Source organism: Pteropus vampyrus, unplaced genomic scaffold (assembly GCF_000151845.1).
Source record: "Pteropus vampyrus isolate Shadow unplaced genomic scaffold, Pvam_2.0 Scaffold423, whole genome shotgun sequence".
NCBI classification, from domain to species: domain Eukaryota; kingdom Metazoa; phylum Chordata; class Mammalia; order Chiroptera; family Pteropodidae; genus Pteropus; species Pteropus vampyrus.
In genome coordinates, this window is record NW_011889204.1 from 665,837 (window position 1) to 677,576 (window position 11,740).

At 47.4% G+C, this 11,740-nt stretch overlaps 1 protein-coding gene and 1 non-coding gene across 2 annotated transcripts in view; one reads left to right on the forward strand and one right to left on the reverse strand.

The window, feature by feature from the left end:
* The window catches only part of ARMC9 (armadillo repeat containing 9), a 103,892-nt gene that overhangs the window by 22,767 nt on the left and 69,385 nt on the right, over positions 1–11,740 (forward strand). Inside the window, exons 9-10 of the mRNA XM_023523855.1 lie at positions 1,080–1,237; positions 6,248–6,346. Coding sequence (XP_023379623.1) covers positions 1,080–1,237; positions 6,248–6,346 — 257 coding nt within the window. The remainder of the gene's footprint in view (positions 1–1,079; positions 1,238–6,247; positions 6,347–11,740) is intronic.
* On the reverse strand, positions 7,057–7,175 carry LOC111732082. The gene has a single exon (XR_002777413.1). It is a non-coding gene; the product is annotated as a 5S ribosomal RNA (ribosomal RNA).

The following is an 11,740-nucleotide window of genomic DNA, read 5'->3' on the forward strand; positions in this document are numbered from 1 at the left end:
TTGATCGTCTTTATTTTTGGATGATTCTGGTGCATTTCAAAGTTTGCATACCACTGCTTCAGGATATATAACCCTTCTGCCACTTTTTCAAGGCTAGGCACTTTGAGTTCTATCTGTCATTTATTCCTCACAGTAAATCTTCAAGATCATTATCATTTCCCCCATTTTATAGATTAAGAAATGAGAATCAGAGAAGTTACATATTTTGCCCCAGGTTACCCAGCCAGCAAGTGGTAAAGTATGGATTCGAGCCTGGATCTTTATAATTTTAAAACCTCGCTCTGTATACACGGAATATGTCCTAACATGAAGACTTTAGACATTACACGGAGCCTAGATTGGGACAATAGAGGGTTAGTGAACTTGGATTTCTTCCATCCAAAACGTAGCATTCCGGCGAAGGGGTGAAGTCGAACGGGGCAGGAGCGTTGGCACCGATGAAGATTTGCCTATTCCAGCCGTGCCCAGGCGGCTTGGCCATCGAGTGCTGCCCATGGGAGGACGCGGTGGGGATTCTAAGAGGCTAGAACCTTCCCAAGCTGCCTGCCCAAAGGCCCAGTGGGGTGGTTTATGCTTTATCAAAATGGCAGAAGGAGCGCCTGGAATCTTCTAAATTCTAGTTTTCTCCAGCGTCAGTCAAGCAGCCCCAACATTTACTCAAAACGAAGAACCGTCCTGTGGTTACGAATTGTTCCCCAAACGGCCTCCTAGGGCAAAAACAGAAGACGCTGCAGGTTTGGTTCAACTATTTTGTGATCTGATTATAAAAAGAAATGTTGTTTGTTTCTTGTTCATAAAGAGAAGAACTAAAAGAAATTGCATGGGATTTGGTCAAGGAAATAGATTTTGTTAGGAAAACCAGAGATGATTCAGTTTTATAAGACATAAAAAAAAAAAAATCAGTGATTACAAAGCACTCTGTAACTAAATGTGGTATGACATAAAGTGTGAAACACAAACAGCGCCGAGTTCATCTCACAACAAAATATTTACGATCATAGACATAGTATTAATTATTTTTTATTTCGTGGGGTTTTTTGACTGTTTTCTTTTAACATAAATATAAATTGTCTTCCTAGAAACGTTGCAGCAGCTCCACCAGCAGCTGGTAGAAGCTGAGCGCAGGTCGATGACTTACCTGAAACGGTACAATAAGATCCAGGCGGACTACCACAACCTCATCGGGGTCACGGCGGAGCTGGTGGATTCCCTGGAGGCCACGGTCAGCGGCAAGATGGTAAGCAAGACCCCTATTCGTTCACGTCTGTTTAGAGACCAAGAGGTAGCATGGGCGTGGGCTGTGTTAACAGTGATTCCTGGCCCCTCCCAGCCGTGACACCTGTCGCTGTTTCACAAAGCGCACCTGCACACAGGAGACTGAGCTGACCCCCCACACTGCTTCTCATGCTGCCTGCAGTATTTTAGCCGTTTTTCCTGACGTGTTGCCCACCATGTCTTTATTTCCCTACACCTTATTCTTGATGTCAGCAAAGAATAAATTGATAGCAAAGAAGTATTATGTAGTGGCATAAAAAAGAGGGAGCGATATCCTGCTGGTAAGATAGGAAGCTATAGATTCTTCTATACTGATTTCAATCCAGCTAGCTTTCTGAACTCTGTTAATCCGACAGAACCTCTTGATTGATTCTCCATGTTCTAGATTGGCAGTCATACCATCTTTAAATAGTGGTATTTTTGTTTGCTTTTTTCGTTATATGTCATAACATTTTTTTCTTATTGACTAAGACCATGGGACATTGTTGAATGATGTGATCGTGGGCACCCTCGTGCTGTCCCTGACTTGAATAGGAATGACTCCAGTGCTTTACTTCAGAAAAAGTAGAAAGTATAATAAAATCTCTTTGTGGAATACAGTTTTTTAAAATGGATATGATGGTAGGTCCAATGCATTTTTAAGAAACAATGCAGCGAGAGCCTCGTTCACTCTGCCCAGCAACATTTTGCAAAGCTGCAGCAGGATATCTCCGCCGGGATGTTGGCGCTGGTGCAGTCCAGCTGTTATTTCGATTTCCCCAGTTTTACTTGTACTTGTGCGCGCCTCTGCAGGCCTGTGCGTGTTCAGCTTTATATAATTTTATCATCAATAAAATTGTTTTAGTAACTCAAAAATACAACTACAAAATAATATGTATCATAGAAAATTTCAAAAATATAGAACTATGCAAAAATAAAATTACCTATAATCATGTCGCTTCGTAACAAACTCTGATTAACACTCCACACTCTTTCATTCCTTAGACACGTTTTATAAAAATGGACTCACGTTCACACACAGTTCTCTAATCTGCCTTTTTCCTTAATACTGAAGCCATTAACTATTATTCCCCAATGCCTCACTTTTAGTGGTGGTAGAAGTTTTCCATTACATGGAGAAGCACAGTTCACTTAGTGTCAGGCCCCTACTGTTGGGCGTTTAGGTGGTTTCCAGGTTTACACTTTTATAAATTATAAATATCGTGGCAGACGCCCTTGGGGACGAGCCTGTGTTAACATCTTTCAAAGTTATTTTCTAGGTTGACATCCCTGCTGAGGTTCTCTGGGGAGGTTTATGCCAATCTCATTCCACCGAGAGTTCGTGCCCGTCTTGGGGATGCTCATTAAAATTTTTGTATTTTGCAAATTTGATCAGTGAGAAATAGTATCTCAGGATTTAAATATATATTACATTGATTACACATGAATTCAAGCCTTTTTAACATGCTTTTTTCATTCGTTTAACAAAGATTTGTTGAAGGCTTGCTACATGCCAGGCCCCATCCTAGGCATTTGGGGTACATCAGGCAGCAGAGGCCCCTGCTGTCATGGAGGGCACGTTCCAGGAGGGGAGCCAGCTGATAAACAGTAAACATCAACATAGTACATAAGTAAATTATGTAGAGGGTTTGAAAATGACAAGTATTTTCAGACACAAAAAAAAAGCGAAGCAGGGAAGAGGGATGGGAGTTGGGGGGCTGCGTGTGTGCGGGCGGGAGGTGAGCTTCGGCGATAATAACTGGTGTTGGAGTGAACACTCGGGAGAGGCGAGCGAGCGAATTAGGCATTCTCTGGGGCTCTTCCAGGACTCCAGGCCAAAGGAGCAGCCACTGCAAAGGGCCAAATGTGGGCGTGAACCGTATGTTTGAGGAGTGACGCTTGGGGCTGGTGTGAGCAGAGCGAGTGAGGTGGGGAGCGAGGGCACAGCAGGCCGTGGGGGGCCGAGGCCATGGCGAGGCGGGGGACCTTTCCTACCAGTCAGCCTGGGAGCGGGGCAGCGGAATGGCCTGGTCTGGCCTGCGTGAGGGGATCACCTGGCCGCTGCTCTAGGACAGCTTATGGCAGGGTCAGGGTCACCTCGGAGATGGGGACGGTGGCGGGGTCAGCGTCTTGCGGTCGAGCGAGGAGGCCCGGCTGGTCTGGGGGTCGCAGGGCCGTGGGAGACGTGGTCACCCGGTGTGGTGGGAGGTGGAGCCAACAGTGTTTCCTGCTGGACTGGAGCTGGGGAGAGACAGGGACAGAGATGGGAGTCAAGGACGACTCCGAGCATTTGGCCTAAGCCCCTGGAAAGATGGCACTGCCACCAGCTGAGACAGAAGGCTCGGGCGGAGCAGGCTTAGGGGACAGTCAGGAATTCAGCTTTGGACGTGGTATTTAGACACGGGTCATTCTCAGATCGTCTTTTGTAAATATCTTCCTGTTGGTTGCTGGCTTTTTTATGTTTCTTGATTTTAGTAAAGTTTACATGATTGTGTAGCCAAATCTGTTAGTTTTTCCCTTTACCCATTCTGCCTTTTCACAGTATTATTAAAATAGTTTTTCCCACTGAAGGAGCCGAAACACTCACCTTACTTTTCTCCTGTCGTTTGGTTAGTTAGTTTTTAATTGTTCTAACTAGACCTTTAAATCTTTAATCCATACGGAATTTATTTTGATAGATGATGTTAGGGAGAAATCTACTCCTCCCTCCCCTGCCAAGAACAGATAACCGTTTGAGCCACAACTATTTACTTCTTTCTTCACTAATTTGAATGGCCACCTTTATCATAATTCCTTAGCCTCACCTCCGCATCGATATTCAAGATCAACATCTTCCCGTGTATTATTTTGGAACATCTCTACGCGTACGCCTGCGTGTGTGTACACACAACACGCGCACGTGCATGCCGCCCACACGTGCATGCCACCCACACGTACTTACTTGGGATCGTATGAGTCACTACTCTTCTGGAACCTGCTATTTTACTTTTGATATATCTTGGCACTCTTTCCTCATTCTTTTGAATGCTTGTACGTTATTCCATCGTAAGGGCGAACCATAGCTGGTCAGCAGTCTGATGATGAGCATTGAGATTTTTTTGTTTGCTGTAACAAAAAATGTTACAATGAGCATTCTTGTACATACGCTAGCCCTTTGAATATCAATATCGGTGAGATACTAAGAGTGGAATTGCTAGGCTGTGGGCATTAAAGTTTTGATATATATTATCAAATCATTTCTCCTACGATTTCAACAGTGCCTGCCTCCCAACCCCAGTAGTTTATCAGCGTGTCTGTTTCTCCACACATTTCCCAGCACTAGACAAGATTGTACTTTGAAATCTCTGCCGGTTTGGTAAGCAGAACTTAGTATTCTGAATGTTTCGATCTATATTGCTTGAATTATGTAGGAGGCTGAATATATCTACATGTGTTTATTGGCCGTTTATATTTTGCGTTTTAGTCAACTGTGTATTCATGCCCTTTGCTCAGTTTCCTTCTTAGAGAAGTGGTTCTGCTGGCAAAAGAAGGGACCGTTCAGGAATGAGGGGTTGACCCAAAGCCTCAAAAGCCGCAGAAGACTCTAGAAAAGCAGGACTGAAAAGTGTCTAAGTTTTTGACGTTCAGAAGGGCATCGGTGCCCGTGCCACGTGAGCTGCTGTGGAGCGGCGCAGATGAAGTTCCATCCCAGCGTGCTGGAGGGCAAAGGGCAGGGAGGCAGCAGCAGTGGGTCCTTTCAAGGACCTTGGCTGTGAAGGAGGAATATTGAGAGGGCGGTCGACAGACGAAGACCTAGGGGAGACAAAGGGGAAGATACTTTTTTTAATATGAAATATATTTGAACACATTTATAGGTTGTAGGGAAGGAACAGGTGTAAAAGGAAAGGTTAAAAATACAGAATGAAAAGGAACGTTTAAATTTTGATACTATAGGAAGAAATGGACTTGGGATACTGTAGGAGGCGCAGCCTCGTGATGGGGCCCTTCTCTGTCTGAGGTGCTTATACCTGAGTGTCGAGAGATGGCCAGGGACTAGTCCCGCATTCCCAGCCCTTTCCAGTCCACCAGTCCCGAGAGTGGTCCTGCTGTCAGGGGATGAGGGAGCGAGGGGGAGGGGGAGGAAGTTCACCACAGGGAAGCCCGAGGCCGAGGGAAAGGACGTCCCCTTAAACAATCAGGCGCGGACGAAAGTCTGGAGGGACGCACAGCTCTTCATGATAGTCACCTCCAGGGTGGGTTGCTGGGGAGCGGCGGCATTGACTCTTGGACATTTTAAGCGTATGTATTATTTATTAAAAAGTGGAAAGCAAAAAATTTTAGATTACTGCTTTAGACGTCATGTGTCAATCCTGAATCACGGTCGCTCACGAGAGAGTTACGAGAGACGGTAAAGGAAAGCTCCGTAATACAGTAGCGTCGATGGGCATAATAATTCAGCCTCGCGCTGTCAAGCGCTTGATAATTTATAAAAATGACTCTCACTCGTTCAGTAAGCATTTACCAAGCCACTGTCGTGTGCTGGGCATATCCGTGATCTCTTTCTCCCCACTCACCACGACCCACAGACAGACGCTGTTCGTTCCGCTCGACAGGCCGTGAGGGCAAGAGGCAGAGCTGTCGGTCTTCTCAGGAGTCTACGGCTTGAGACCAGATCTTCTGATTTTAAGCCCAGAGTCCTTTGCACTACAGTGACTTCATCACCTGAATTAGCAACAACAAAGCGGTTTAAAATCAGTTTATTATACATGGCAGTGGGAGTCCATCCAGTGGAATTCTGTAATTTAAAGTGCGATTCGCACGATCAGACCTGGAGTCGTGATAGCTGTTTTTTCTGTCGGGCTCAGTGCTTGGAATCCCGAGTTCTGACGACAGAGTAAGTTTCATCTCCGCGCCTTGCAGACAGCCTGTTGAGAGGGAGCTCTCGCGCATGCCGGGGCGCCCCAGCCGTCTCTGGGTGAGCCTCTCACCGGCCGTCCTCGTGCCCCCCTTGCAGATCACCCCGGAGTACCTGCAGAGCGTCTGCGCCCGCCTCTTCAGTAACCAGATGCGGCAGAGCCTGGCGCACAGCGTGGACTTCACGAGGCCCGGGACGGTGAGGCTCTGTGCCCATGGTCTGCCCCCCCCGCCCTGCGCCCCCAATTTAAAGGACCTGAAAACATGAAAGACCAGTAGAAAATGACATTGACATTTCAGAGGTGTCTGTAAAGTCCCAGAAGGTAGAGAGAGATGTTTTGAAGAGTGAGCTGCTGGAAGACAGCCTCCTGGGGTGGGGGTGGGGGAGGAGGTCGCTCTTCCCTTTGGAGGGGCTCGATGGGGGGCCAAGGGCTGGAACCAATGAGCAAATCAATAGGAAACGAATGAAACTTTATTTTATTTTTAAAGTAACTGCCACATTGGAAATTGTGTAGTCTAAGGTAGGGGGCTTCTTTTTTTTTCTTTTTTAACTCTTGGAATAATTTCAAGCACAGAAAAGTTACAAAAATAGCACAGAGGACACTTGCATGTGCTTTAGCCACATTCACAGACCATTGGCAGTGTACCCGTTTGTTCGTTTGTTTGTTTACTTTCTCTACACACACGGTCTGTTTTCTGAACCATTCAAGGACATATATCCACTATGGCCCTTTATCCCTAAGTTCTTCAGTGCACAGTATTCCTTAATCAGAATGTTATCTTGCAGAATCATGTGATTATTGACTTCAGTAATTTTTTTTTTTTTTTTTAGGTGAGGCACCTTTTGGTTGACCTCACAGATTGCAAGGACCTTGTCAGCTTACGATCCCTTATTTTTAAATTTTTTGACGCCTACAGCAGCTGGTCTTCCTAGGTGGTCTCCCATCCAAGTACTAACCAGGCCCGACCCTGCTTAGCTTCCGAGATCAGACGGGATCGGGCGTGTTCAGGGTGGCATGGCTGTAGCTGACTTCAGTAAATTTAATGTTGGTACGACATTCCTGTCTAACCCGTGCGCTCCCGGGGTTCGTGAGTTGAGCCCTCGGTGCCTTTAGGTCCCCGCCCCGGCAGCCCGAGATCTGGCCATGCGTTGAGTTGTCGAGAGTCTTTAGCCTCTTCTACTCTTGAGTGTTCCCCCAGTCTGTCGTTGACTTTCATCACATTGACATTTTAGGAGAACGTAGCCCTTCCCCCCTTTTAAAAATAGAACATTTCTTCTGTGTTTGATGTTTCTTCATGATTAAAGTCAGGTTTGCACCTCAGGCCAAAACCTTGCACAGGTGCTGTGTCCTTACGACAGCTCGTCCACGGGCCTGTGGGGTGGACCTGGGGTCCTGACCAGCGCGTGAGCCCACCGCTTCCCAGGGAACTTTCCAGAGTTCCTGGACCCACGTCTCTGGTGCTAACAGCACCCTGCTGTCTGGCCCAGGGGCTGAGGGGGTGCAGCTGGGTGCGTTTGATGAGGAGGGCAATGCCAGGTGACCCCGAGAACGCCGTCGTCAGACCCAGTACAGCGAATGCCCACAGCCCACCACACATCCCCCCACAGACCATTTCAGTGTCGTTCCCAAGCAGGTGTATTGCGATGATAACTTTAAAAACAAGTGTAAGCACATCATTTAAAGACAATTGGGTCACACAGTTGCTTCACACGGTTGCTCTGGCGCCGAGACCTGAGGGCCGCCTCCCTTGTGGGTCTTCATAGAAAAGATGTGACGGCAGGCGGAGCACAAACGTCCCGGACCCCATCCCCGAGGCGCAGGCAGGGGTATCGCAGCCTGTGCATCAGGACGTGCCAAGGTGCTTTCGACGTGAACAAATCTTAGAGAACCGGTGATGTTTAAAATGTCAGTGAAGCACACAGAGACATCCGGGTTTCAGAAAAGGAACCTCCTCGTGGGCCGTCGAGGACGAGGGGCTTCAAGCCACACCCCGAGGACTGGCTGGGTGGGCTCCTGTGTACGCTGTGCTGTGGCAGCCAAGGAGAGGCATGTGTCTACCAGAAGTGGTGGCTTGTCAGCAGTAACTAGTGCAGCGGGGTCTGTGTCCAGTAGACCCACTTCTTTCTCTCCCCCCTTCCATTTGTTTTTAAAATCAGCAAATATGTAGTGTATTTCAGGTTGATGTTATAAAATCCCATCCTATCTTGCATGTACGAAAATCTTTATATTTCCATTTTCTGTTGGTCGAGTGATACGTCCAGCTTATTTAAAACTGATAGCATCTTACTAAGGGGCAGCTTAAAAGGGAGCAGGCACAACACATCTCACGTTTCGTCCCATCTGCAGTTAGCCTCACTGGCCAGGAGGCTAGTGCTGCTGCCCCACCCTGTCACCGTGCTTTTGCAATTTGCCGTTTGGATTCTAAGCCTTTGAAGCCAGGGGAGAGACGGGCTTCGTTTACCTAAGCACAAAGCCAGTGACTTAGGAACAGGCAGTAAAAGCTGCCGATAATTGTTTATTGTTCCTCATGTTTTTTCTGCAGGATGCTAAGTAGATATGGGATCACCATAAAAGTATGAAAGAATATTATAGTTGACTAAGCCTGGCTAAACTTGATGTATGATATCAGATTTATAATGTAGGAAGAAGTTAGGATGTCTCATGACTGAACTGATAGGATTTAGGATTTGGAAAGACAAGAAGGGAATAAATTCTATTCTAGGTCCAAACAGAATACCATCAATTTCAAGATAAATAGGCACGAACAGACCAGGCTCTTTCCTGGCATGGCCTTGATCTCTCTCTCCCTGGGAGTGCTGTCGACTTTAAGTGTTCCCGTTTATTGCACTCTGAAAAAAGGGTTTGGCTGGGGCCGGTTCGCAAACTGATGTATCTATAAAGTTTAGTCCCTCTGATACCGCTTTTAAAATCTGGCTGTTAAAAACCTGGTCTTCTGCAACCTCCTTCACTGTTGAAAATTCAGAATGGCTCAGTAAATAGTTCCCTTCTCTCCTGCTGAGTTGTAAACCAATTGAAAAATAGGACAAAAGAATGAAGGGAAAAGTAGCTGAAAATACCCCAGGTGAGCCTGACAAAGCTTGTGTGGGAGAATATGGATTTTATTTGTAGACAGATGGGTTTCCTTTTTTTTTTTTTAATAAAAATGACAACGTTTTATTCAAAGGTCCTAGGATTTGCAAATTGAAGACACAGCTCGAAAATACCCAGTGTGTTCCAGAGGAGAAAGAAAACTGAGCATTTTAATAGTAGAAAGCACATGTTTGAGAAAAGTCAGTCCTGCATTCTTGGCCCTCAGATTGGCTCAGGATAGCATGTTCGGGATGTCCAGTGGTCTGGATCATAGATGCCAGGTGGTCTGAATAACAGAACATTCTTTCTTAAGCATGACAAGTGGTTATCTATAAAAGATAACATACATCTCCAGCCCAGAACATTCTTTTTTTTTTTTTTTTTAAAGTCTTTCAGAGGCTTATCTGTGGAATTTGGGTACATCCAGACACTGACAGTTTTCTACTTTTGAACCCTAGAATTAAAGAAATCTCCCCTCCTGGCATGGGCAGCTCTGGCCAACTCCCTCACCATGGCCACCGCCGGGAGCAGCCCGGGCCTGTGCTGTCTGGGCAGGCTTCTTGCCCAGAGTGGGTGAGGCGGGTGAAGGTCACACTGCTGGCGGCCCCTTGGAGGGAACACCACGAGTGGGAGGAAGCGTGTTTCCATCCTACCTCGTTCATGCTGACATAGCTGTGTCCAGGAATCCACTCGCATTATCAGACCTGGCAGCCACATCTGGGTCCTCCCAGAAGGATCGATAATGGCGGGACTGATTTTTTGGAGGAGAGATTCTCCCACGTAGCCTCTTCCTGGCTTAGGGTGTGACTCTAACCTTAGGCGTGTCCCCGCCCTAACTGCCGGTCCTTACCAAATCAGCTGGGATCTGAGACAGATCTGCTTTTATATCATCAGGAATAAGAGGAGAAACTTCTTCCTGAGGGCACAAGAGTTAAGAGTTTTTTGTTTTCCAAGATGACACAAGTAATACATGAATATGTGTTCGCTGGAAAATATATAACAATTTAGTAGGGAATGGAGCGAAACACAAAGCCTCCCTCCCTGTGGCCCAGCCCAGCTCGCCTTCCTTTCTGTAGCCCTGTAGACACTCTTCCATGTCCACCCTTCCAGACCTTTAAATGTATTTATAATTAAGGTCAATTACGTGTAGCATGAGGGTCTCCCTTAGCCTTTCAGCATGTTTGTATTCTCCTCATCTCCTCGAGTTTTAGTCTGAACAGTGTGGTACATTTAACCCTTCCTCCAGCAGACGTTTTTGCTGTTTCTAGTGATGCAGCATCCTTGTGTGCATGCTCCAAGTAGCATTTGAAAGCATCTCGCTGTCTTTCTCGTCTTAGCCCCCTGTTGGTGCTGGGCAAGCATGAATGCAGAAACAGTCTCAAGGTGGAAATCTGAGCACAGCCCCCCCGGGTGAACCCCAAGCCCCACCGAGTGGCACCTGTGGGTTTGCGGATTCATTTGATGGGGGAGTTTCCATTTTGATGCATCCTTATCTGGAAAAACAGCTCATTTGGGAATGAGCTGTTTTTCCAGATAAGGATGCATCCCTTTCTCCAACAACTCCAAGTAGAGCTCATTGGCAATACAAGTTAAAATACTTCCAGTTGTGATAGCACTAAATATATTAAAGGCCCAGGATATGTGAATCTTACAAGGCATCTGGTTCCAAGATCAGCCATCTTCGTGAGCAATGAACAGCTCCAGGGGCTGGGAGCATGGGGCTGGCCCCTTTGTAGGACGGCCTGGTGTGCCCTTCAGGAAACCTTTCTGTGACATTGCTCCACTCAGGGAGGCTTCCTGAGGCTTCCTGTGTCGGTACCATGGCTCTGGCTTGAAGGTCAACATTTTCAGCCCTTGGACTCTCCCTTACATGGCTTCCTTAAGGCATCTTGGCAAGAAGCCTGCTCTCGGCCCACGGTGCCTCCACACAGCAAGGCTGCCTTTCTGGGCCCCGTGCTCCATGTGTCAAGGAGGAGTTCTAGGCCTGGCTCACCTCTCCCTGCTACACCCCACATACCCGTGTCTGTCACATACCCGAACTGTCCCTGGTGACATGAGGGCTGGAACACCTTTAATCTTGCCAGTTGGTCGGACCGTGATCAACAGAGGGTGACTGTGCCATCAGCTCAGACCTCTCCCCTGACCTCCAAACCCGGACTGATCGGCCTTCGCCCCATGAATGTCTGACAAGCACAGCACATTTTCTCAGTCCAAATCCGGGCTCATCTTTACTCCAGACAGGTGGTCTCCCCTCCTGTATTTCCTGTCTGGTGAAGGACACTCCCGGGAATGCCTGGAACCCCCGAGTCTCTTCCCTCCCCGTTGCGCAGGGCTCAGGCGGTCAGGGGACCCGAGTGGCGTCCTCCCTCCCTGCCGCTTTGTGTGTTCAGGCCCTCCCTGTCTCCCGGCTTACAGCAACGTTTCCCACCTGGTCTCAGACTCCAAGCTCTCGCCTTTTTGATTGCTCATTCACACGGGAGCTGGAGTGGCCTTTCTGGTTA